This window comes from Mesocricetus auratus, unplaced genomic scaffold (genome assembly GCF_017639785.1).
Source record: "Mesocricetus auratus isolate SY011 unplaced genomic scaffold, BCM_Maur_2.0 Super-Scaffold_100013, whole genome shotgun sequence".
NCBI classification, from domain to species: Eukaryota; Metazoa; Chordata; class Mammalia; order Rodentia; family Cricetidae; genus Mesocricetus; species Mesocricetus auratus.
The window spans coordinates 29,101,657-29,127,016 of record NW_024429196.1 but is presented as its reverse complement, the minus strand read 5'-3'; the positions used below and the strand labels follow the sequence as shown (position 1 = coordinate 29,127,016).

At 48.6% G+C, this 25,360-nt stretch overlaps 1 protein-coding gene across 7 annotated transcripts in view; it reads left to right on the top strand.

Annotated features, from left to right (window-relative positions):
• Nucleotides 1–24,711, top strand: part of Pfkfb3 (6-phosphofructo-2-kinase/fructose-2,6-biphosphatase 3) — an 88,532-nt gene extending 63,821 nt beyond the window's left edge. For 2 of the 7 annotated variants that reach the window (XM_040755539.1, XM_040755537.1), the window contains exons 2-18: nt 3,515–3,640; nt 4,918–5,014; nt 7,410–7,476; nt 7,957–8,031; nt 8,862–8,918; nt 10,515–10,639; nt 12,099–12,306; nt 12,620–12,766; nt 12,895–12,999; nt 14,333–14,462; nt 14,754–14,816; nt 14,925–14,989; nt 15,608–15,694; nt 16,525–16,698; nt 18,683–18,705; nt 20,770–20,822; nt 22,157–24,711. In XM_040755539.1, the coding sequence (XP_040611473.1) occupies nt 3,515–3,640; nt 4,918–5,014; nt 7,410–7,476; nt 7,957–8,031; nt 8,862–8,918; nt 10,515–10,639; nt 12,099–12,306; nt 12,620–12,766; nt 12,895–12,999; nt 14,333–14,462; nt 14,754–14,816; nt 14,925–14,989; nt 15,608–15,694; nt 16,525–16,698; nt 18,683–18,705; nt 20,770–20,812 (1,592 nt within the window). In that variant the 3' untranslated portion in view covers nt 20,813–20,822; nt 22,157–24,711. The remainder of the gene's footprint in view (nt 1–3,514; nt 3,641–4,917; nt 5,015–7,409; nt 7,477–7,956; nt 8,032–8,861; nt 8,919–10,514; nt 10,640–12,098; nt 12,307–12,619; nt 12,767–12,894; nt 13,000–14,332; nt 14,463–14,753; nt 14,817–14,924; nt 14,990–15,607; nt 15,695–16,524; nt 16,699–18,682; nt 18,706–20,769; nt 20,823–22,156) is intronic. The other 5 variants (XM_005071726.4, XM_040755538.1, XM_005071725.4 and 2 more) reach the window with 5 other exon arrangements.
• Nucleotides 24,712–25,360: the final 649 nt, after the last annotated feature.

Below are 25,360 nucleotides of genomic sequence, written 5' to 3'. Positions count from 1 at the left end.
ATGTTAGCATTTTGCAAAGTGTTCCCGTAGAAGCAAGCATAGATGAGGTGTGAGGGCCAGAGCTAAGGATCTTCCCAAGTATATTTTGGGAAAATGAGTTGTAGGTATCAGATGGTGGGATGGTTGGAAATCTGCTGTCTCAATGCCTCCACTTGGCCACATGTTCTCGAAGGTATTAATCAATCTAGGAAGAAGTGTTGAAGTGAGGACTCAGGCTGCACCTGCCTCTTAATTGAGCTAGACAAGCCCCGTTCAAGTTGGGGGTTTAACCACCTGTCAGGCTTTTCCTTCCCATGATTCCTTCTTCAGCTACCCTATCCTGTCGCTCCCTAGCTGCTCTTCTGCTCTTCCTTTGTGTGTGTTTACCCGCAGGAAGCTGGCGTAAGTAGCAAGACCGTGGTAAGATCTAACAATGGTGGGCCTAATCTGGGCAGGCAGGTCTGAGTTTCAAGGTACTCCTCAGGGATGCTGACCTCAGTGTGTCCACACGCCGTCTTTCCCACCCAGCATCCAGAGCGCTGGCCTCATAAATATATGAACAAATAAGCCTAATGACATTGTAGAGTGTTAGCTCAGGTCTTGGGGTATGGTGGCTTTCTGTGAATCTTACTTAAGGAACCATGACCTAAACCATGGGCAATGCTTTCAGTATGAGTCTTCTCAAACTGCCACGAAGGCCTAGCTCTCTTTAGACAATTGCCCCCCCCCCCATATTGGTTGTTTTTCTCATTACTGTAACAAAGGCAGCTTCTGGAAGGAAGTGTTTATTTTGACTAGTTTGAGGGTCTAGTCCATCTCGGATGGAAGGTGTGGTGATGGGGATGTGACAGTCGAGTCTCTGCGTCAGCAGGCCGGAAGCAGAGAGATTTGAAAGTTGGTGTTCAGCTCCCTTCATCTTTATTCAGGCCCACTCACAGCCACGGAATGGTGCCACGCACAGCTAGAGTGGGTTTAACCCAGGCTGGAGACATTATCATAGATACCCCAGGGGTGTGTTTCCATGGTGATTCTAAATCTAGTCAAGTTGACAAATGGAGATTAACCAACACACTTTAACAGAACATCTGTGTATTCCTTTATCCTTATTTAAGTTAATACCTAGATTTGTTGCCAAATAAAATAAAAAAGACCTGGTTAAAAAACATTGAACATTTGCCGGGCTTTGGTGGTGTACACCTTCAATTCTAGCACTTGGGAGGCAGAGGTAGGTGGATCTCCATGAGTTCAAGGACAGCCTGATATACAGAGCTAGTTCCAGGGCAATCAGAGCTACACAGAGAGATCATGTCTGGAAAAACCCACCAGACAAACAAACAAAACATTGGCATTTATATAAAAGGGAAGAAAGCATTGTGTTTATCTTAGGAAATCTTATGTTGAACTCAATATATTGAGGTGGTTGGGGGAAGAAATATGGAAGGGAGTGTTGTGAGATGGGGGATGAGGGATCATGTTTGGTGTCTCTTTTTCTGTGGCAAGAAAAAGTCTTTGAAGAAAAGAACTTGGGGCAGGGGCAGGGGCAGGGACAGGATGTTATATGCTCAGGGAGACCCTTGAACTAGGTTGTGAGCTCTAAAAGGGCTGTGAGGGGAACACTAGATTCATCTGGAAGGATTTATACATCTTCCCATGCTCAGATGCTTGGGTGATGAAGCTGCACTTGGTTTGGCAGTTTCCAAGAGCTCCTCAGCTCTGACAGACAAGGGAAGAATGACTTTTGCTTTGCCAACTAAGAGAGTGATCCAGCAGCACTCTGCTGAGTCTATGGTATTGCCTTTTCCCTCCCAAAGTGTCTAGTGCCAGAGATTTGCTCCTGTGATTAGTAGATAGACATAATTCCTGATCTGATAACTCAGCTGGCTTCTGCCTCTGCATCCCCAACACAGTTCCAACAGAAACTGCCCATGTACACATGCATGTGTGGGTGCCTGTTTCCAGGCATCTCTGGATGTTTTCAGAGATGGCTCAGTGGGGTCATAAGGGTGGGGAGAAGGTACCATTTTTGGAGAGACAGGAGCTACTGTCTTCTAGGTATCTGTTCTGTCCAGGGCCTCTGGAATGCGTTCATGGGGAATGTTCCTAAGGGCTGTCTTTGACTTCTGAATTTTCTTGTCTAGACAGCCTCACACTCCTCAGCCAGGCCCTCATTATTGAAGAGATCACTCACTCCTGCTTGTTATGTGTGCTTCTACTCAGACCCTCGCCTGCTGTTCTAGAAGCAAAAGATCCATGTTGGTGTCCCACCTATGCTTAGACTTCACATGAGCCTCTATCTAAATCCGACATCTGTCTAGATTGGTGGCATGACTCTCATTTCTTTCCCTGCAGGCTGTGCAGCCTGTGTCTGGGATGGGAGAAGGCCAGCTGGGCTAGAGTTGGCAGGCAGCCTCTTTGGCTTGTAAGCTCACTTGTCACCAGGATGCAAGAGTCGCCCAAGAGTCTCAGTGGCAAGGAGACAGCCAAGGAAATACTGGAACTTTAGTTTGTCTAGCAGGATTCTTTTGGCTGCTTTCTGAAAACCTCTGTCCCTGGTGTTGTGTCTTACTGAGATTCTAAGGATATATGGGGCACTTATTCATCACAGGCAAGAGTGTCTCTTGGGAGTCTTCCTGGGACTTAGTGACCGGCTTACTTAGGACCCTGTCACTGGCTATTACCTTGGCAGACTCCGGCGTCCCTCTGAACCTGGCATCCATCAGAACTTGGCAGCAGAATGGAGGGATGGAGGGGGTGGTCAGGGAGGATGTGACAGGCACAGGCATGGTGCCCAACCGAGGGACCCAGTATTCTGGGTCCCTGACCTACTTTTACTTGATAAGCTCCTACTGTTTAAATTTTTTTTCAAAAAAGTGAAGTTTAAAAAATGGATTGGTTTCTGAGGCTCACCTCTGTCTGCTTCTCATATGTTTGCTCAATTTACATACTGAGTTAGAAAAATCATCTCTCCCTACTGGGAATTTTACCTTCCTTGGCAATAGGGTCCCATCTTATAGCCCCAAGAAGAAATGCTCTGAGACTATTTTGTTAAGAACTGGAATCCCTGTCTGGGGCTCAGTTCCTCCATATCTGGTTATGCATTTATGTTTGGAACTGCCATTGCCAATTGCTGCCTGGAAAGTGAGTACTGAACTACAAGGCCAAGGGGTGTGGTCACTGGGTGGGGGTGGGGTGAAGTGTGTAGTCCCATTGGGTCATCAGATGGCAGGGGCTTTGGGATGTGGAATGGCATCATAACTTTAGCAATATTCTTTTATTGCTTTGAGATAGTTTCACATTGTTGCCTGGGCTGGCCTGGAACTAACTCTCTGTGTAGCCCAGGCTAGCTTAGAACTCAACTATGTTCAGGATCACCTAAAACACTCAATTCTCCTGCCTCTGTCGCAAGGACTGGGATTATTGACATGTCTCACCATACCCAACTTTGATTCCATTCTTCAAAATCTGTCTTTGGGCATAGGACTCTGGCCATTAACTTTTGCTCTTCAATTGATGACTTCTTGCTTGGTCTTTCCAGCCTGTGGGCCAAAGCTGACCAACTCCCCAACGGTGATTGTGATGGTGGGCCTCCCCGCCCGGGGTAAGACATACATCTCCAAGAAGCTGACTCGCTACCTCAACTGGATAGGTGTTCCAACAAAAGGTAAGCCCAGACTCAAGGCTAACAACTGCATCCTCAGGGTGGCCGCTCACAGGCACAGATGTCCTAGGTTATGGTGTCTAATCCTGTTCCCCAGTCCAATTATGACAACTCACTTCATCAAGCTCCCTGTGGTGACCTCGTTCTCTGTGTATTTTTTCCTTTGAAAGTCTTATCACATGTAACTGTGGCCTTCCATTAGTGACTGTCTTCAGCAGCTTCATCTGTGTGTACTATTGATGACATATTATACCCCTTTGTCCTGTCTTCCCAACTAAATGGGAAGTAGCTTGAGGGTAAAAATTAGCATCCCTCACTGTGCTGAGAATTTTTATATACAGGTGCTTGACTCTAGGTCTGCACGTGCTAAGCAGTGACTATTAAATGTGATCTCATCAGTATAGATGTGCCAACAGGAACGTGGCTAATTTAGACATGGCAGGGGTAATTTAGCATTAATAGCTCAACAAGTAGACTAGCCTGGCTGGTCAATGAGACCCACTTACATTTGGATACCATAAGCAAAAACCATCCTTATTTATTTTAACATTTATTTATTTCATTATTTTATACGTATGGGTGTTTTGCCTGCACATATGTATGTGTACTATGTGTATGCTTCATGCTCCACATAGCCAAAAGAGGGAGTCAGATCCCTTTGGACTGGAGTTATAGATGGCTGTGAACCTCCATGTGGGTGCTGGGCATTGAACCCTGGTCCTTTCTAAAGAGCAGCATGTGTTCTTAACTGCTGAGCTAACTCTCCAGTTTGTCTGTCTGTCTGTCTGTTCTGTCTGTCTGTCTGTCTGTGTATATCTATCATTTTGAGATAATGTTTCATAGCTCAGTGGTGTCCAATGAATTGTACAGCCACTGAGCTAGATCTAGCACCATGCCCAATGTTTTTGGTTGGTGCTGGGATCCAGCCCAGAGTTTTATCCATGCTAGACAGGTACAACTGAGTGATATCCTTAACTCCTTTTTTTCCCCCCTGGATTCTGGCTGTTCTCAGAGTCTGTTTCTGGTTTATGACACTGGGAGGTTAGGATTGGGATCTGGTCCCTAGGAGACAACTTCAGCTATAGGAAGAGTGATGGGTGCTGTCCTTTGATCTGGTCCCTGTTTCCCAGACTGTGACCTGGGGATGACAGCCTGGACTGGGAAATCCACAGTTCCCATATGAGATTCTTATTCAAATAGGTATTGGTTAGCTTTCTCTTTGGTTTAGCAGTCTTGTTTCTGATGGCTCATCCAGGACTGTCCTTGTCTTTCTTGTCCAGTGTTCAATGTGGGAGAGTATCGACGAGAGGCCGTGAAGCAGTACAGCTCTTACAACTTCTTCCGACCTGACAACGAGGAAGCCATGAGAGTCCGGAAGTAAGCCTGAGCTGCCGTCGGTTTCCTCTCTCTGTCTCTGTCTGTCTGTCTCTGTCTCTCTCTCTCTCTGTCTCTGTCTCTCTGTCTGTCTGTCTCTCTCTCTCTGTCTCTTTGTGTGTGTGTGTGTGTGTGTGTATCTATACACTTGTGTGGTGGCATTTCCCGCTTCACAATTAAATGTATCTATACATGTGGGTGAGTGTGAGTCGGTGTGTGTGTCCATGCCTGTGGAAACTTGTTAGGTATATTCCTCTATTGTTTCTCTATTTTTGGGGACAGAGTCTCTTTAAAAAGTTACTTTATGTGTATGGGTTTTTGCCTGCATGTATGTTAGTGCCTGTGCCTGGGGAGGCCAGAAAAGGGCATTGGATCCTCTGGTGCTGGAGTTAAAGCAGATTGTGGTCTCCAAGTGGGTGCTGGGAATCAGACCCAGGTCCTGGAAGGGCAACAAGTGCTCTTAACTGCTCAGGCATCTCTCCAGCCCTAGACAGGGTCTGCTGATGAACCTGGAACTAGCTTGCGGGGCCAGTGAGCTCTGTGGACTTGCCTGTCTCTGCATCCCCAGTGCTAGGGTTGTAGAAAGTGGCACCATGCCTGGCATTGAGGTGAGAGCTGGACATGCAAACTCATGCCCTCATGCACGGGTGGCAGACAGTGCTTTGCCCAAACTGAACCACCTCCGTAGGCCTCTTGTTAGAGGCGGGCTCTGTTACTGTGGAATTACCAAGTAGGCTAGACTGGTTTGCGGCCAGTGAACCCCAGGGTTCTCCACCTCCCTGGCACTGGGATTACAAGTGCACACCACCAAATCCAGCAGCTGCGGTTTCCCCCTCCTCCTTCACGTAGGCTCTGAGAATCCAACTCAGGCTGCTGTGCTTGCAAGGCAAACACTTCACTGTGAGCGGAGCTGTCTTCCTACCCTGTGGCTTCCTTTGTTTTGAAGCCGGGTTCTGTAAGAGGAAGACCTGGCCAAGCTGGTTCTTTGCTGGTGGCCATTATTAGAACTAGTTAGCAGCAGGACAAGTCTCTTGGCCTCTCTGTGACTGGCTGCTTTGATCTGCTCCCAGAAGTATGAACTGAGCCATCCAAGACAGTTCGACAGCAGCCACACGCCAGGAGCTCAGGAGCGAACAAAGTCCTTTTCATTGGAAATCATCAGTTTGCATTTTGCAAAAGAGTTCTTAAGCTGCAGGTGACAGGGCGGTGCTTTTCTGTTCTGCGTGGTGCTGGAATCAGCCTGGGTGTGGGAAGAGATCCCGATCTCTGATGCCAGGCACAGTCCCAGGCATGCCCAGTGAGGCTCTCTGTGTGTGCTCTGGCATCCATTTTTATTTTATTAGTACTGTTGTTTTGTTTTGTTTTAAGTTAGGGTCTTGTTATATAACCCTGGATGGCTTGGCACTACCTTATATAGCTCGGATTGGCTCAGATCTGTCTTCCTGTCTTAGCCTCCAGAGTACAGCTTTTTTATATTATGAATCTTTTGCCACCCTGTCTGTCTAGCACTGATTTTTTTTTTTAATTTTTGCGATAGGGTCTTATGTAGCCTAGGCTTGCCTTGAGCTTTCTATGTAGCTGAGGTTGAGCCTCTAACCATCTGGCTTCTACTCCCTGGTACGAGGATGATAGACTGTGTCACCAAACATGGTTTTATACTGTGCTGAAGACTGAACCCATGGCTTTATTCATGCATGTTAGGCAAGCACTCTACTATATCCCTTGCCCTTGGCACCAGTTCTTAAAAAGTTCCCAGATTTGATTTTTAAGCTGAGCATGATTCACGGTTTCTATAGACTAAGTTCCTGACCCAGGTAAGCTACAGAGTAGGTTCAAAGCCAGACTGGATAACTTAGTGAGACTCTGTCTCAAACTAAAATGGAAAAAGGCCTGGAGCTGTTGTTTTGTTGCAGAACACTTGGTTAGCATGTTCAAGGCCTGGATTTCAGTTCCCAGTACCATAAGACAAAGAACAAAAGATTAAAAGATTAAAGAAGGCCATGCCTGGTAACAGGTGCCTAGACTCTCCACACTGGAGAGCTAAGGTGAGAGAATTGTTGGGAGTTTGAGGCCAGCTTGGGCTACAGAGTTGAATGTCAGCCTGGGCAGTGTAGCTGCACCCTGCGTGAAAAAACAAAACAAAACAACCCACAAAGCCAAATACAAATGTTTCTCAGGGAAATTGATCCTATCATGTAGCCAGTCAAGATGGCTGCCTCCCTCAGCTGTGTGGATGTGAGTGTCTGTCTGTGCTGGTCCCCAGGCGGGAGGCCCCTGACCTAAAGAGGCCTGGCTAGCAATGAGCAACTTGGAACTGGAACTTGAGTGTGTGTCACAAAGGATGTGGCTGCTTGGCTGGGCCTGCTCTGACCGGTGCCTTCCTCTTGTGTGTTTGCAGACAGTGTGCCTTAGCTGCCCTGAGAGATGTCAAAAGTTACCTGACGAAGGAAGGAGGACAGATTGCAGTAAGTCTGGGGGACACAGGCACCTCTGTCCTCATTGGCACAAGTAGTGTGGAGAGCTACTGTAGAGTAAGAACAAGGACAAATGGCTGTAAGGGTTTAGGGACCAAGTGGCCCAATGCAGCTCATGACTCAACTGTGTCGGGATGGATGTTGGGACATAGCTCTGTCACTCACCTGTGTAATGGACATCTGGGCACCACCTCTACTCTGTTGCTGTGAGCCCCAGCAGCCAGGGGTCATTCCCTGGTCCCTCATTGTGTGTTACTGCTTGTTAGTTCCTCTGCCCGATGCTGTGCCTGAGCACCGTGGGCAGAGAGTGAGGAGGGAGTCTGGGAGCACCATAGAGAGGTTAGGGATAGGACACACCCTATCTAGAAGGAGGAATTTTTGGGCTTATTTCTGGAAAACAACAGGTTGAATTCCTTGTGGTTTGGTTAAGCGTTGCTACCAGTTTCTCTGAGCCTTCTTCCTCTCTATCAGGTTTTTGATGCCACCAACACTACTAGAGAGAGGAGACACATGATCCTCCATTTTGCCAAAGAAAATGACTTTAAGGTGAGCCAAACCTGCCTTTCCAGCAAGTTCAGAGAGGAAAACACTTTGGGAACAGCGGATTGCCTGACTCTGGCTTCAGCCTCTTTCTGTCAAGTTGTTGTTGAGGCAGGGCTGTTGGAACGCACTCTGTAGCACAGGCTGGCTTCAAACCTGCAGCTGTCCTGCCTCAGTTTCTAAGTGTTGGGATTTGTGGGTGTGAGCTTCCTCTCATGGCTAGTTGCACATTTTTGTTGCCTTAAAACCAGGTCTTCCTTGTGGCATGATGCCTGGGGACAGTGGAGCCCTCCCTCCCTACCTGGGGGAGGGTGAATGAAGGCCATGGCCATGCAAAGTTGGAGTTTTATGGAGACCTTTCCCAATCCCCCTCCCCCATTCATTTTTTGGTTAGCAAAGGGACAAGTGCCTCTAGAGCTAAAGCTCAAGCATGAGCGCGCGCGAGCGCACACACACACACACACACACACACACACACACACACACACACGTTACTGAGACATAATGAGCATTATTATATTGTGTTCCTATTGGTCCTCCCATCTTCTCCAGGCCCCCTTCCTCTGACTTACTGGTCCTCGTCTACTCCCCAGTCACCTATTTCATTAACCTGTCCTCCCTTCAGCCTTCTTCCTCTGCCACGTAGCCTGCCTTCTCCCCCACACATTTAAATCTAGGTTTTGCATATAAGAGGAAGCGGAAGTTTGAGTCTAGCTTACTTTGCATCTCCCCAGCACCATCCTTTCCCTGCTGGTTTCCTTTCTTGTATCGCAGTGACATCAAAGTTGGCCTTTTGTGGGTTGTTTTTACATTTCTGCCTTGCTTCCTTCCTCCAGGCCTTTTTCATTGAGTCCGTGTGCGATGACCCTACTGTTGTGGCCTCCAACATCATGGTAAGACATTTAAGGAGCCCTGTTTGTATATGGCCACTTATACCTTGAGATCGTTTGCAGTCTTGGTTGGGATAGGGTAGATAGAGGAGACAGGGAGTAGTTTCACCTGGTGGCAGATGCTGAGTGATAGAGTAGCCAGGGATGATGAGCAGCTCATCCTGACATACAGGAAGACCATCCAGATGTTCACTTTTTGCTTTCCAGGGCCCTGGTAGGGAAGGTTGCTTTTATGTGAGCCAAAGCCTCCAAGGCTCAGTATCCCAAAGACAAAGCTCCCAGATTTGGAGAGAAAGGGTGTAGCCATGTGCCCTCCCTGTCAACTCTACTGTGCCAGGGGTTGTTTGTCTAGATAAGTCAAGGTCAAGGGCAACATCATTTGATTAAGCCTTTGTTTTATTACTTGATAACAATAAATCACAAACAGAAATTAGTATTGCAAAGACTTTTTCACAGGCCAGTTTTGGGGTGTGTGTGTGTGTGTGTGTGTGTGTGTGTGTGTGTGTGTGTGTACACACGTGATGGAGGTAGGCACATGGGTCACATAAGAATGTAGAGATCTGAGCTGTCTCACCAATTCACAACTTCTTATGGTTTTAGATCATTTTCTTTTCAGCTTTGTTGTTGTTGTGTGTTTGAGGCAGGATTCTCACACTGTAGCCCAGCCTGTTCTGGAACACCGTGTAGCCCAGGCTAATCTTGATTTTGAGGCAAGGCTCCTGCCCTGGTCCTCTAGTGATGGGATTATGGATGTGATTTCCAGTTTAATCATATTGGAATAGGACATGTTTATAAAGAAAACCAATTTTTCATAGGGAAGGGCTGCCGGTGATGTGACTGCATATACATACCCAGTATTTATTTATTTATCCATTTGCTTATTTACTTATTTATTATATGGGGACAAGGTTTCACTGTAACCAAGGCTGGCCTTGCTCCCTCTTCCATGAGTGCTGGAATTATAGGTGTATACCAGTATACCTTGCCAAAAATACATCTTACCTTTAAAGGGACACTAAATAAACATTTGTAACTTCTTTCATTGGTCGATTTCTTCAAGACAGTGGGGATGTCTGCAAGTGTTTCTAAGAAACAAGCTCATATTTCAGGAAGAGCGGGTCTAGAGGCTCTGTGTAATTGTCCAATTATAGGGGACTCCTTATCTCAGAGTGGCAGCTCTGAAAGGTAGAGGTACCAGGTCATCACACGGACCATCCGCTGGAACAGATGAAGAAACCCTGCCCAAGAGCAACACTTAGTGTGCCTTTTGTAACTGGAGGCCTGCTCCTGGTGTGCTTCTGTGGGGTCCTGCTGAATTGAGGGCCAGGCTGACCCACCTCAGTGTATGGTCCAGATGTGTTCCTTATGGTGTCTCCGTGGTTTCCTGTGTCTGTCTTTCATGGGCACCCTCCCTGTGTAACCATAAGCCCATGAGTCAAGCCTCCTGATCCCCATTCTTTTTTTCCTTTTAGATCCTGGGTAGGATAATCTTTATGCTGAGCATTTCTGGGCTTTCCCCATTTGAAAGCCCAAATCCTGTTTAATCTAAGCAGAAAGCCTTCCAGTATGATTCATCAGCTTCTCTTTGTGATGTTACAGGAAGTTAAAATCTCCAGCCCGGATTACAAAGACTGCAACTCGGCAGAAGCCATGGACGACTTCATGAAGAGAATCAATTGCTATGAAGCCAGCTACCAGCCTCTTGACCCCGATAAATGTGACAGGTGATTCCCAGAGGTTTCCACCCTCAATTAATCCACACGGGGGTTTGAAATGTCTTCCTGATGCTTCCATAAAACAGCTCCCAAATATGTCTTTAAATTCTACAAATGGCTTTGGGAGGGTCCCTGAGGCCCTGCCCTTTGGTGGAGGAGCTATTGGCTGGTGAGGGAGGGCGGGTCCCTCTCTTTTGGGGACACGACTGCTGCTAGGTTGGGTTGCCCATGCCCCAGTGGATGACCTCACCTCCACACATAATGGGCTGCACTAATAAAACATATGAGAGGGGGGCATTTAGAGAGAGATAGTGGTGGGTAGGATCAAAATGAGGGGTAGCTCAGCAGTTAAGAGCACATACTACTTTTCCCCATGACCAGAGTTCAGTTTCCAATAGCCACATCAGGCAGCTCACAACCAATTGTAATTCCAGCTGCAGGGGAATCAGCTGCCTCTGGCCACCTCAGGTTCCTGCATTTAAGGGAACACACACACAAATAAAAAAGAAGTCTTTAAAAAGTATAGATGTATAGGTCTGATGATGGGGGCACACACCTTTAATCCTAGTACTCAGGAGGCAGAGGCAAGCAGACCTCTGTGAGTTTGAGGCCAGCCTGGTCTACAGAGCAAATTCTAGGCTAGCCAGGGCTACCCAGAGAAACCCTGTCTTAACCCCCACCCCAATTTAAAAAAAATATACATGTATGAAAGAGTCTTCTTAACTGTTCGTTTGTTTCGACTGGGTCTCACTGTAGCCCTGGCTGGGCTGGAACTAGTTATATAGATTCACAGATCTGCCTGCCCAGTGCTGGGATTAAAGGTGTGTGCCACCCTGGCCAGTTAGGTTTTCTTTCCCCCAAACATCCATACATTTATTTATCTGCTTGTGTTTGTCTCTGTCTCTGTATATACGTACATACATAGGCACCACAGCACACATCTGAAGGCCAGGGGACAACTTTTAGGAGGCCTTTCTCTCTCTCCTCCCACCTTGTGAGCTCAGGGGATCAAACCCGGGTCATCAGGCTTGGTGGCAAAGCAACTTCACTCTCAGCCATGCCATAGTCCCTGCACCTTCCTTTTTGAACCACCTCACTGAACTGGGAGCTCACCGATTTGGCTAGGCGGACGGGCCAGTGAGTTCCAGGGACCCACCTGTGTCTGCCTCCCCAGCTCTGGGACGTCAGACGGTGCAGCTGTGCCTTGCTTTCTTAGAAGCTGCATCTGAACTTGATGTACATACAGGTCTTGTGCTGTGCATTGCTGAGGGAGCCTTGTCTCCCTCCGGCTGTGCTACCTGGCTTGCACAGCCTGGCTGTGGGAATTGTTGCCCTGGTTTCCCCTCTGACTCCTAGAGAAGACTCACAGCAGTCACCGTTATAGGCCCCCAGGGAGCAGATAATTCTAGAAGCTGGCTGGGCCTAGGGTGCGGCCTGAGTGGTGGTCCTAAATGATGTTTCTTTGCAGGGACTTGTCGTTCATCAAAGTGATTGATGTTGGCCGGAGGTTCTTGGTGAACAGGGTGCAGGACCACATCCAGAGCCGAATTGTGTACTACCTGATGAATATCCACGTGCAGCCCCGCACCATCTACTTGTGTCGGCATGGCGAGAATGAATACAACCTGCAGGGAAAGATTGGGGGCGACTCAGGCCTGTCCAGCAGAGGCAAGAAGGTAGAGGAGAGGGAAAAAAAGACATGGGCTAGGGACTGACTGGAGGCAAGAAGATGATGGCTTCCATGTTATAGAGTAGAGGGGTCCTTGGGAGGATGTTGTGGGTTTTTGCTGTTTTTGCTTTCCTACACTGTGTGTCTATATGAGTACATGTGAGTGTGGACTAGCAAGGGGAAGGTAGAATCGGGTCTCTTGGACTCCGATAAGGTTTGAGTGACACTGGAAGTTTGGATGGTCTTGGTGGCTGCCAACATAACAAAACCTGTGGGAGGAACTGGAGCTGGGATGACCTCTGTCTCCTGTGCTCCCTCAGTTCGCCAACGCCTTGGGCAAGTTTGTGGAGGAGCAGAATCTGAAGGACCTGCGTGTGTGGACGAGCCAGCTGAAGAGCACCATCCAGACCGCGGAGGCGCTGCGGCTCCCCTATGAGCAGTGGAAGGCACTCAACGAGATTGATGCCGTGAGTCCCAGGCCCGTGTGGCTGGGGGGAGGCCTGGCAGGAAGTGGAGAGTGGCTTCCTGAGACCACCTTTATTTGAGGTGGCGCTATGGGTGAGTTCCCTGTCGTGAATGTTGGTCTCCCTGGCAGGGTGTGTGTGAGGAACTAACCTATGAGGAGATCAGAGACACCTACCCTGAGGAGTACGCACTGCGTGAACAGGACAAATACTACTACCGCTATCCCACAGGCGAGGTAAGCAAGAGAAGGTCCATTCTCTTGTATGCTGGCCCTTCTTTATAATGGTTAGGAGCTGTGGCGTGGGTTGTATATGGAGGTGGCTGAGAGAAAGCCTTGGGGGCCCCGGCAGGACCAGGTGAGACCTCTACAACCCACGACATCTCTCACCAGTTCTGCAAGCTCATCTCTACTATGGCTTTGGCCATAAATCTCACTAAAGGGAACCCTGTAATATCCCCAAGGAAAGCGCATTGTATTTCCCACAGGGAACAATGAGAAGTCTGTGCATCTGTCTCTAATGATGTGTGTGATGATGTGTGGTGAAGATCAGAGAGGATGGCTGGTGATTCACTCCAGACCAAAGCTTTTCCTGGATGGCAGGAGACTTGGTAGACAGGCTGGCGGTGAGGATGTCATGTTAGATGGCTTGAGCCAGGTCTAGGCCAATGTTGGTAGAGGGACTCTTGAGTTGGATGAAGTGTGCTGAGCCATGTGTACTCTGGGAGTTGAGCCAGGCTGCTGTGTTGACACCTAGTGGGTGTCCTCCCGAGTCATAGTTCCTGGTCCTGGTGGGCCACATGCTGTTTTCTGGTCTGCACTCACTGTAACTAGTTAGGAGGAGAAAGAAGCACAGAAGATTCAGTGTAAGGAGAGCCTTTGCTGGTTTTTTTGTGTTGTAGCTTTGCACTCGTTGTATATCTCAGGCCTACCTTGCTTGCAATCCTCCCCAGTGCTGGGATTACAGATGTGCACCACCAAACCCGGCTACATTTTTGTTGTTTGAAACAGGATCTTCCAGGCTGCCCTGGGTTCATATGAATCCTCTGGTTTCAGCCATCTGAGTGCTGAGGGTTACAGATGTGTACCACGGTTTTCCAAAAGGAGACTGCAGATGTATTAGCAGTCTCCTAGCTTCTAGCTCTGGTGACCACAAATTCCCTGTCTCTAGAGTTGCCCATTCTAGATGTGGTGCACAGAAGGAATCATTCAGTGTATGTAGATGGTGATTCTTAGTGTCTTCCACTTGACATGCAAACATTTGAGGTTCTCCCATGTTGTGGCATGTACCAGGACTTAGTTTCTTTTAACGGCTGCCTGAGTAATAGTCCATGATAGGATCTGGTCTTTCTCCAGTGTTCAAGAGGAAGGAGTTCAGACAGACAGGATTACAGGCTTCCCTCGTGTTTCCTAGGAGTAGTATTTCATTAAATGCAGAGCTGAGCACTTAGAAGGGGGGTTTTGTGTGCATATGGGGGATGGGCTGTGAGCTGGATGGTGAAGGCCACAAGTGATTGCAGGACGCATCCCTGCCTTCTCCTAACGTGCCATCCCACCCCTTTGTTCTCAGTCCTACCAGGACCTTGTCCAGCGCCTGGAGCCTGTGATCATGGAATTAGAGCGCCAAGAGAATGTGTTGGTCATCTGTCACCAGGCTGTCCTACGCTGCCTGCTGGCCTACTTCCTCGACAAGAGTGCAGGTATTGAGGGCAGGTCATATGCAGGAATGAGGGAAGAGGACCCGTCTTCCCTTTCTCTTCCAAATATGAATCTGCCACACAGCCTGCTGAGGGGTCTCTTCTTGCTCCCTACTGAGCAGTGTGATGTTCTGTGGGCCTCATCACTTCATAAAGCAACCTGAGAACCCTCAAATCTCCACGTGACCTTTGGGTTAGGCTTGAGGCTCTCACAGTGAACCTGGGGATGTCCCTGAGTGTCTCCGTTTGCTTTAAGTCTCCTAATTAATGATGATAACATATGTCTCATTTCAGAGGAGATGCCATACCTGAAATGTCCCCTTCACACCGTCCTGAAACTAACACCTGTTGCGTATGGTGAGTAGCAGCCCCTGCTGGGCCTTGACCCCGAGGTCTCCTGGTGGCTGTGGGGCTGCCGATGAGGTCAATCTCCTTAACAGAAGCCATCTTTGTCTTCATCTTCAGGGTGCCGTGTGGAGTCCATCTACTTGAATGTAGAATCAGTGAGCACACACCGGGAGAGATCAGAGGTGAGTTAGGCTCATGTGCACGGGACCCTTGGGAAACCCTGGGTCTGATTTTCTTCTGGAGGGTTCTCACTGAGTTTTTTTGGCGCCCACTGGCCAGCTACCATGCTCCACACCTCCGTTCCTAGCCTGTTTCTCCTGTGGCTTCATGGGATTTGTTTCTTTTCTTTCTGTCCATATGCCCCTTACACACTCCCCCACTCCCCCCATTTCTACTTGACAGGGAAGAGTGAGTTAAATGGAGTTCCTTCCTTCTCTCAAACATTACCCTAGCACAGTAGTCGTTACCAGTTACCACATCAAGAACAAAGTTGTGCCTTCCCAAAAGCACCAGGAGGCTGGCTCAGACAGAATTAGCCAGTCAGCACACCATCTGCGTGCACTTAGGCTCATAGTTAGCAAAGGGTTGAGACAGGAGGCGGGGCTAGGATGGAGTCCTCAGAGCCGGCCGAGGAATGGTCTTCAAAGACTCAGCACCTGGCTGTTACTGTATCCCACATCAGGGAGGTCTGAGATTCTTGGGGGGAGGGAGTGTATGGTCATGTTGAATCCGTTACTGGGCAGATCTCGTATCTGTGCAGGTCTGTGTTGTGAAAGTGGGTTTAAATTTGCTTTATGCAGGCTGTCAAAACACAACACTTTGCCAGTGTAGTCAGACCTTCCTCTTACACCGAACTTGACTTTCTGTCTGTGGAGTCCGCAAAACAGGTGACTTCCCCATTCCCAAGAAGCTTGGCCGTCAGACTTTGGTAGGAAGGGTCCAAGGGGTGTCAGTCAGTTTACTGCCCAGCTTGCACTGTGGACTACACTGGAAGAGGACTGTGTCCCTGGGCTGCCTCGCCCTGCCTCCTGGCCCCACCCCTCAGAAGCAGGGCACATAGACGATGGGCCCATTTAGCTGGTTGAGGACAGCCCCAACATGAGATGGGCTCCAAGGGCCTCTGAATACTTCCCGGCTGAGTGCTGGGACTGAAGCTGCCCTGAGCTTTGAGGTGCTGGCTCATGCATTGGACCCCAGGAGCCCACTCTCCTGTCTTGTCGTCCTTTATTGGAAGGTTGACATCTTGTCCTGGCTGACAGACCGCTGTCTGTTTCCTGCACCCGCTGTACCTCTAGACTGAGGCTGGGTATTGTTTGGGGGAGCACCGTGTATTTCATGGGTGCTTGTGTGTGCTGCAGACTCAGATGGAAGGGAGTTGGCCCTGACACCTTTCCCCTCCCACACCTGTGATCTCAGAACCGACCATCTCTCCTGGGCCCCCCTTGGGTGGGGTGGCTGGGAGTAAGGCTCTATTCTCTGATCCCCCTTCTCTGCTGCGGTTGTAATTTATTTTTCCCTCCCCTGTTGCAAGAGGTTCTGTGCCAGCAACAGGTCAGGGTCAAGGCCACTCACCTGTGTGTCCCTCTGGTTGTACCCTTACAAATCGCAAGAGGAGGGTGTGTGTGTGTGTGTGTGTGTGTGTGTGTGTGTGGCTTTTCTGTCTCCCTGCCCACCCCTTGTAACTGTCTCCTTCTCTCTTTTGTCTTTGTCTGCTTAGGATGCAAAGAAGGGACCTAACCCACTCCTGAGACGCAATAGTGTCACCCCGCTAGCCAGCCCTGAGCCCACCAAAAAGCCTCGCATCAACAGCTTTGAGGAGCATGTGGCTTCCACTTCTGCTGCCCTGCCCAGCTGCCTGCCCCCGGAAGTGCCCACGCAGCTGCCCGGACAAGTCAGTGATTCTGCTTTAATTACTGCCTACAGGGAAGAGCGCACTGGGGAGACGGATCTGGGGCTGTGTTTGTGTTTGCAAGCGAGGGTGTGTGCCTGTGTTTAGGGTGGGCTGCATATGAGGTGTGCAGTAGACTGTGTTTGTGGGTGTGTGGTGTGTATGTGCCTTATGAGATACCCTCTCGGAAGACCTTCCCTTGTCAGCAGTGACTCTCTCCATCCTTTCTGAGGTTGTGGTCTTTGTTCTTTGTTGAGCAGAATCAGACAGAGCAGGAGATACTGTAAAATGTCCCAGTCCTGTGCACAATTTGTGAATAGTACCTCTAGAACAGTCTGTACTCTAGAAATTCCCAATCCCCTTAGAAACAGTCCAGAGCTGGAGAGGCAGCTGAATTGATAATTGATAAAGCCTTTTTCCATGCAACTGTGAAGACCGAAGTTCACATCTCCAGGGCCCAAGCAAAAAGCTGAGTGTGGAGGGACGTGCCTGTAAAATCACTGGGGAGATGGGAGGCAGAAGCAGGTGGATCCCTAGAGCCTGTCAGGTCAACTGGCCAGGCTGGCAGGGACAGTAAGAGACCACCTTTCAACAAAAAGTGGAAGGCTCCTGGAGATTGACATCCTAGACTGTCCTTTAATGCCCGTTCATGTGATGCTTATACTCATCTGCATCCCTATACATGGATGTATGTGTCCACGGTATGTGCATGCATGCATGCATACATACATACACACACAGGACCAGATAGCCAGGATAGCCACCTTTTCACACAGCAGCTATACTATCAGTAGAAAGAAACAGAACCCAGCAATATTTACTACTTCACTAGCTTGAACGATCAAAGGCTGGAAGAGTTTGGTTATTGAGCGTTCGAGTTTGTTTTCAGAAAACCAGTCCTTCAAAGAATGCCAAGAATCTTTGCAAACATGAAATAATGGATTTTACACCAATGCCTGGCTGAATTTCATCTCCATACTAGGCCAACTCTGGCTGTGTCTGCTGCCTACCAGTGCTTTTGTGGACCCCATCCCCCCAAAAGCTTCCCTTTAGCTTTCTGAGGTCTGGAATGTGGTATGGAGAGATCACTGAGGCCTCCAAAGCTCATTTAACCTCCCTAGGCCTTGGTTGCCTAATCTGTGGAATTGGGGAGTAATACACACTGCAAAAAGTGGCGCAGACAAGGTGATTTGTGCAGTACATGTAACTTGGGGTCTGGCACAAAGTAAGGGTTGGGCCCGGTAAGATGGCAGATTTGCTGGGAGCCAGGAGACCTGGCTCTGACTGTAGCTCTGCCACTAACATGAGTGTAGATTTTTCCCCCTTTGACCACACAGGTTCTTAGGCCGTCTTTTATGTAGACTCGAACCTGTGGCCATCCTACCTCTGCTTCCCGAGTGCAGGATTTTGCTGTTTTGTGGAGGGCAGAGTCTCGATGCTTAGAGATTGGCAAACTCACTATGTGGTTGAGGAAGACGTTGAACTCCCGATCCTCCTCCTACCACGTCTCAAGTGCCCTGCCATCCCGGCAGGTGGAAGATTTTAATGGCCAGGCTCAGTCTCCTTAGCTCTGGAAATGGGCACAGGATGGGCTGAGACGACTAGTAGATACTCCTTTAGGTCTGAGAGTTTTCTGTGGCAGTCAAGTGGAACTGAAATTGTATCACCATGCCACTCTATCCTGGTGCATTGTGGGAGTCTTCTGTTGCAGAGACCTGAGGAGATTAACCTAGGCCTGGGGCAGGGGACATCCAGATCTACACTGATCTGGTCATGGAGGGCACTGACAAGAACCCAGCCTTACCCCCCACCTCACAGATGCCTCTGATTTTATTAGGACAGCCATTCAGGATTGCCAGATCCTCAGGGACAGATGTCTGGGGTCTGTTGGCCGGGTCAGACATGGGAAGTGTGGGGGCTCATCTCAGCAGCTGCCATCTGGCCTCCTGACTGACTTTTTCTCTCTCCTTACGTTGTCTCCCTGCAGCCTTTGCTAGGGAAAGCCTGTCTGTAAGTATTTCCTTCTTGGTAATTCTGTCGCTTGCACTCACTCTTGCTTGTTTGCCAGTTTGTCTCCTGACTGATGAAGTATTTAGGATGAGGACAGCTTGGGTAGAGTGTGAGGCTGTCCATAGAAGAGAAAGAGCTGTGAGGAGAAAATTCCCAAACTTTATAGAGAAGGGATGCAGAAAGGGGGTGCGTTGTGGCCAAACTAACAATGTTCAGCACACTCCAACGCCATCAGCTCTAGGGTGCTACTCCTCAGCCCCTCTTGGGGTTCTAGGTTGTGTCTTTAGGGGTCAGTAGACTGGGGCTTCTCATAATGTTAGGTTTCCCTGTTGGGGTCCGATTTTGATGGTGACAAACTGGTGCTTGCTGTCATTTCTTTGCACTCCCTTTCCCAGAGGAGCATCCTTTTATTCTGAATGCAATATTTATCCAGAGCCTAATAATAAAACATGGATCTATCTTGATGGCCTGGAGGTGTGCCTGTCAGTCCCGACAAGGGGCTTTCTCTAGAGACATCCATATAGAAACTGTACGTGGGGATTCCACTTCACTGTATCCACAGCCCCAAGCTTGAGAAACAGGCATGGCCTGGCATTTAGGAGAGCTGTGTAACTCACAGAGAATGGAATGGCCCATCCTTTGTGTCTGTGGCCCTTAAATAAGAGATGCGCAGGTCAATCCTCATGCTGTTTAACAAGATCAAGTGACCCACCAACGGTAGGCAGTGGAACCCGGCCTCAAACAGACTTCTCATGCCCCAGACAGCTAGTTTCTTCCTCCCTGCAAGCTTTTTGGAAAAGTCCAGGTACTGTTTTTCTGTCTCTGATTCTTGAAGCCTGAGGGTACCATGAGCAGCCGCTGGTCTGTGGATTAACCCCCACAGCTTCCCTTGCAGCCACTTACTAAGGGACAGGGCAGACCTGGCTGTTAACTCCCCTCTCGGAAAGAGACGATGTGCTCACCATCCGTGTCTATTGTGGACTGCTTGAGGACCAAGGGTTCTCCTTGCAGAACCTCTGGGCTAGACCTTGTAGTTCAGCTTGTCCATTTCCAACGTGAATCTAATAATGCCTTTGCCTGGAATTCCTTTAGTAATGAAAAAAATGTATCCTATAGACTCATCACTCCTTCTATGATTGGATTCTATTCCAGAGACCCAGAATCTAGCACAGCCAGATCCTGTGGCCAAAATTAATCAATTATTGTTTTATTGAAATAGTATCATCTTAGTTGTCTTATCTAGTCTGGAACTTACTGCGTACCCGAGGCTTCAAACTCAAAGCAGTCCTCCTATCTCACCCTCTGAGTGTTTAAATTACAGGTATGCATGCACCAATTTACCTGGCTTCCAGAATTTATTTTAAAAGTCAGACCAAACCAACAGTTTTAGGAACATTAGGGAAGTTAAACCAGTTTTAAGACTTGGAATTCCGTATCTGTAAATGGGGGGTTGCTTTGATAATGAAAAAATATATATAGCTCATGAGAAATATCTGGCACCTAGGAGAAGCCTGATGGGCGATGGCTGGTGTGCCACCATTTCTGACCTCTCTAGCTTTAAGTGTTGTGCATTTAGGTGATCCTTTGTTCCCTCTGCTCTGTGCCATTGATCTTTCATTTCTCAGAGCAGCCAGAGCGCTTAGAGGCCTGATGTCGTCTTGTTCTTCTGATAAAACAGAATGCCACCCAGACACTGCTCTCTGACCTGGGGGCTGTTGCTGTGCTTGGGATCAAGGGACCACCTGCCATTCTCACTGCATCTTTCATTTTGAAGTTACAGATGCACACTACCATGAAGATACCATGCAGGCTGGCAGTGTAGCTCAGTTGGTAGAGGGTTTGCCTAGCAAGCAAGAGGCCTTGAGTTTGATTCCCCTGCACTGCAAAAAGCAGACATGGTGTGATGCATCTATAGTCCCAGCACTCAGGAGGAGGCAGGACATCTACACTACATATAGTGTTTGAGGTCAGCCTGGGCTAAAACCAAACAGGAAATACTAAAATCTGCTTTGTTTTCTCCTTTTCCAACCTGTCTTTTTTTCCCTCCCCCACTATGCTTGAAAGACGAACTGTCTGTCACATTTTTTCAAAGTTTTCTCCTTACTAACCTGGGAAAGGTAATTGAGCTGGTGCATGTCTCTCTGTTTCCTCCTGCATCTATCTGAGTCATGGCTTTCAGCTGCAGGGCACTGTGGCTTGTGGACAGACTGGCCATTGTGGAGTATGTGGTTCATGTGTCAGTGCTGGGTGGTCTTTCAAGCATTGTCATCGATGTGGGGTCCTTTCCCATCCATCTGTGTGTTCCGAGCCAGGGCCCCTGAGGGAAAGATGTGGACACCACTCACCATATGGCTTGTCACTGTCACTGTTGTATTGTCATGTGTGAATGCTGGAGGCCTTGGGCCTGGGGTGTGGCAGGAGACGTGGAAAGCCTCCCCTCTTTGATCCCACTACGTGGCTGGGGCTCTCTTTCTACACACGATCCAGGGCACTACCGGAAGGGACCCTATTTCACATGGCACTGCTGCCTGGATCCCCGAGGCTCAGTCAGATGTGAGTGGTGACTCCAGGGCAGCCCAGAACTAAGTGTCCCTTCTCTAGATATCCACAGGTAGGCTCCTGCCTGCCTGAAATCCATCTCTCCATGATCCTGCCCCTGGAGTTTGCAGGCCCAGGCAGAATACTTTTATTGGGTATTTCTTTTTTGAAGGCTTAGATGTGGGGGTTTTAGAGAGAGATGCCTGCTGGCCATTGGTAGTATTCAAGGCAAGTGACTTAATATTTTAAAAGGGACCTCAATATCAGCTTTGTGAGACTTCTTGCTAGGGACACATGGGTCCAACACCTGGCAGACTTTAATGACACAGCCCCCCACTGGGTCTCCATTGTATGGCCAAGCATCCCATTTGTCTCTTGTGATCTTTGGAACTCTCTGCCCAGATTGGGATCCCCTGTAGCTGAGTGCAAGGCTCTGTCAGCTGATTCTAGAGAGGTGCTCTGCTGTTCCTGACAGTCCCAGTGGATCTTGACCTGGCTGTGACCAACACGAGAGGGCTGTGTGGCATACGGAGTGGCCTTCAGTTCCTAAAGGGGAGGGTACACAACTTTCCTATCTGCTCCATGGTCTCTTGTCCTCTCTAAGTAGCATTGTCTGAGCCCTGGGGCAGCAGTCACATGCCTGCTGCTCTCCATGCCCTTCTGGCTGGAATCTAGCCCAGTGCTAAACAGAGCCCCGGCCTGTGCCTCTAGCTTCCTCTGTAACCCGGGTATTTTCTGTCATGTTCTGAGACCTACTTGGGCTCTTCCACACATGTTTTGTGATCATCTTCTGCCAGGGGTTTGTTCTTTGGGGGAATGGCGGTGGCAGGTGTCTTGTGGCATGGCTTTGAGCCTTCTGCCTGACAAGCAGTCAGTTCCAGGTCCTGACTCTCCCTCTCTCTCCTGAAACTAGAACATGAAGAGCCCCTGGAGCGGCACTGAGTCTTCCCAGAAGTACTGAGCTGAAACACGGGTTCCATTCCATTTCTACAGCCCGCCTTGTGCCCGCTCATCTGCCTGAGGCCAAATGACCCCAAGGACTTCTGGACTGGGGGACAGTGGAGGTCTGCTGGCTGAAGAGTAGTAGCACCCCTTGAGATGCTGGTGTGGCAAAGACAACTAGGAAGTTCTACAGACCCCAGCTTCCCATGGCAAAGCTGCAGATCTCCTCACCCTCTGTTCTCCTGGGACTTCCAGGGTGTCTGAGCTCACAGACCCCTCTGAAGCATGGGGAGGACTGTAGTTCTAGAGGAGGTGGGATCAGGCCCCTAAGTGGGGGTACTGGGTGCCACCAAGCTCTTCTGTTTTCTTTCTTGGATCCTGGCCTGGCATGTTGATAGCTGGAAGACAAGACTGGTAGATAATCTTGAAATTCAGAGTGACTTAGACCCCAGTTGCCAGAGGCTCAGGGATGTTCAAACACTCACGTGACTTTTATACATCTTGGCCTGGGAAGAGGCCTCAAAGATAAGGGACTTGGACACATGCTGCATTGGGTGTGGCGGTTCTCCTTCTGAGGAGTTCCTGAGCTCACTGGTCAGCTGAGCAATGACAGGCCCTGGCTCCTCCATTCCACATCCCTTCTAGGTCTCAAGTTAGGGGACACACTGGGTGCCTCTGTGGAAGGAAGCTTTTTGCTGAAAAATAACCGGGGCCCCCTCTTCCCATTGGCCCTTAGGCCTTCTGTTCTCCGACCTGGGCCTGGAGGCACCTGATCTGACCCTGTGGCTGGCTGTTTGTTTTGCACTTTCCTTCTTTTCTTCCTCTCTCCCTTACCCCCTCTCCCCCTCCCTCCCTCCTTCCTTCCTTTCTTCCCTCACCTTTTTCTTTTTGGGGCAGAATTGTGACCAAAAGTCACACGCCACTTCAGGAACTTAGATGGCAGGTGTTGGCCCTTGGAGGCTCGGAGCTGCTGAGTGGGAGGAGCTGGAGTGTCTGAGGTGGGGAGGCTCAGAGCCTTCAGCCTCAACCTCACACTTTACTTACATTTCCCAAGAAGGGATGGTGGTCCAAGTAGGGCTCGATCCAAGCTGCTTGCTCCTAGAGCTGTCTCCCATGTTTCGGCCTAGTATCTGTTGTATGCCTGATACTACCTTGCTGGGCATCTCAAGGAGTTCCCAAGAGTCGAAAATTGTCCTTGTTGGCTTTGTGATTTCTGCGACATTTTTGCATGGCCTGAAAGCAGTGCTGATGTAACTACCTACTGTTTTTGTCTGCCTGTTTCTCCCCCTTTATCCACCCAAGTTCTGGGGGAGGAGAGGACATCCTGGAAGAAACCATTTGGAAACTATGGTTTTTGCCCAAATGAACCTTTAAAATGTGTCCCATAGCTGGTGCCTTCTCCTATCCTCCCCAGCTCAGGGGACAGGTCCTGGGGTGACACGAGGACAAGTTTTGGATGCTTTAAAGTCACTTTGTGACTTTCACAGCTAACCACTCGAATTCTCAGTCCAGCCCACTCTCCTCTAAATCTATGGTCACAGAGAGAGGACTATATACATAAGACGGGGACTGTTTCCTCTCAGAGTCTTGACAAGGGTATATGCAGTGCGGACTTGTGCCCAGTTGTACACAGGCTGGTAATACCTTTAGACCTGGGGACCTACAGTGTTGCATTTGGCAGGTGGGTAGGATCTTAACTGTGTAACCCAAACTAGCCTCAAACTTAATGGCAGTCCTCCTGTCTCAGCCTCCCAAATCCAGCACTGGGGAAATAAGCTGAGCCTGTGATGCCTGGTAGTGTGGCTTTGTTCGTTTCTTAGCTGCCCCCTTCTGAGCACATCTACTCTCTAGTTACAGAACCAGCTCTTAGAACATAGAGACTCTCAAGGCCGAGACAGGTAGGCATGGTCCCCTGTGACTAACTTAAGTCAGTACGATAAGCGAGAGCTTTGCCCGATGTGACTTCATGTCTTGTGAAGGCCTGTGGAGAAGATCAGGAGATTGTGAACGGGCGGAACATAGCTTGATCCAAGATGCTGTGACTGTATGGATGGGGTGGCATCACTCACAGAACTTCCACACTCCCACCAAAACCAAGGAAATAAAATGGGACCAATGTTTTTAACTTTGCATATTTTTTGATTTGGGGGTAGATTTCTTCCATTCCCTTAAACCATGGACAACACCCTTCATTTATGAGGAGAAGAAAAACTGTTGGAACCACACCAATGATATTTTCATTTGTAATACTTGAAATTTATTTTTTTATTATTTTGATAGCAGATGTGCTATTTATTTATTTAATATGTATAAGGGAGCCTAAAAATAGAAAGCTGTACAGATTGGGTTTAATTGTTCATTGGTTTGGGGCCTATCTATGTGTGATTGATGACTTCTTCATGTTCTGTGTAATTGTCTCTCTCAAGGACCTGGGAAGAAGCCATGCAAGCTTTTAAACAGGATATGCCTTTCAGAAATTTGTATATTTTGCAATTGCTAGAACAATAAAAACCTGGTTGAGATAAACCAACGAAACTCCTTTCTGGGCCTTTTGCAGGCACGAGTGTCAGTTTTCTTTGTAGACAGTGTGTGTGGGTGTGTATGCAGAGTGCACACACGTAGAGGGAAACGTGGCAGGAGTCGATCTCTTCAGCCTCCAGAGACTGAACCCAGGCTTGTCAGTGCCTTTACATCTGCGTCAGTCATTTGCCAGGCCACAGAGTGTCCTCATTTGATACTTGTGGCCAGTGCACCTGTCAGCTCCTCGCAGAACCATGTATCATCTTCCTTCAGACAGGACACAACAGATTGTCAAGTTTGTACATTTGGGAAATAATAAAACATGTTAGTTTTAAATGAATAGACTTTTGTTGGTGGCTTATTTTTCTCTTTCCTTTTTCTTTCTTTTCTTTTTTCTTAACAGAGTAATGTATGTATACATAGCCTGGGCTGGCATCAAACTTCTGATCTCCTGCCTCAGTCTCCCAAGTGTTGGGATAGGCATACAGTACCATACTTAGCCTAGACCCCATTAAACAAAAAAGCCTGTGTGTGTGTGTGTGTGTGTGTGTGTGTGCCCACCTGGAGAGGTCAGCTGACAACTCCAGGTGCTGATCCTTGCCTCCCGCCTTGCTTGACACAGTCTCTTGATTGCTGGTGAATATGCTACGCCAGC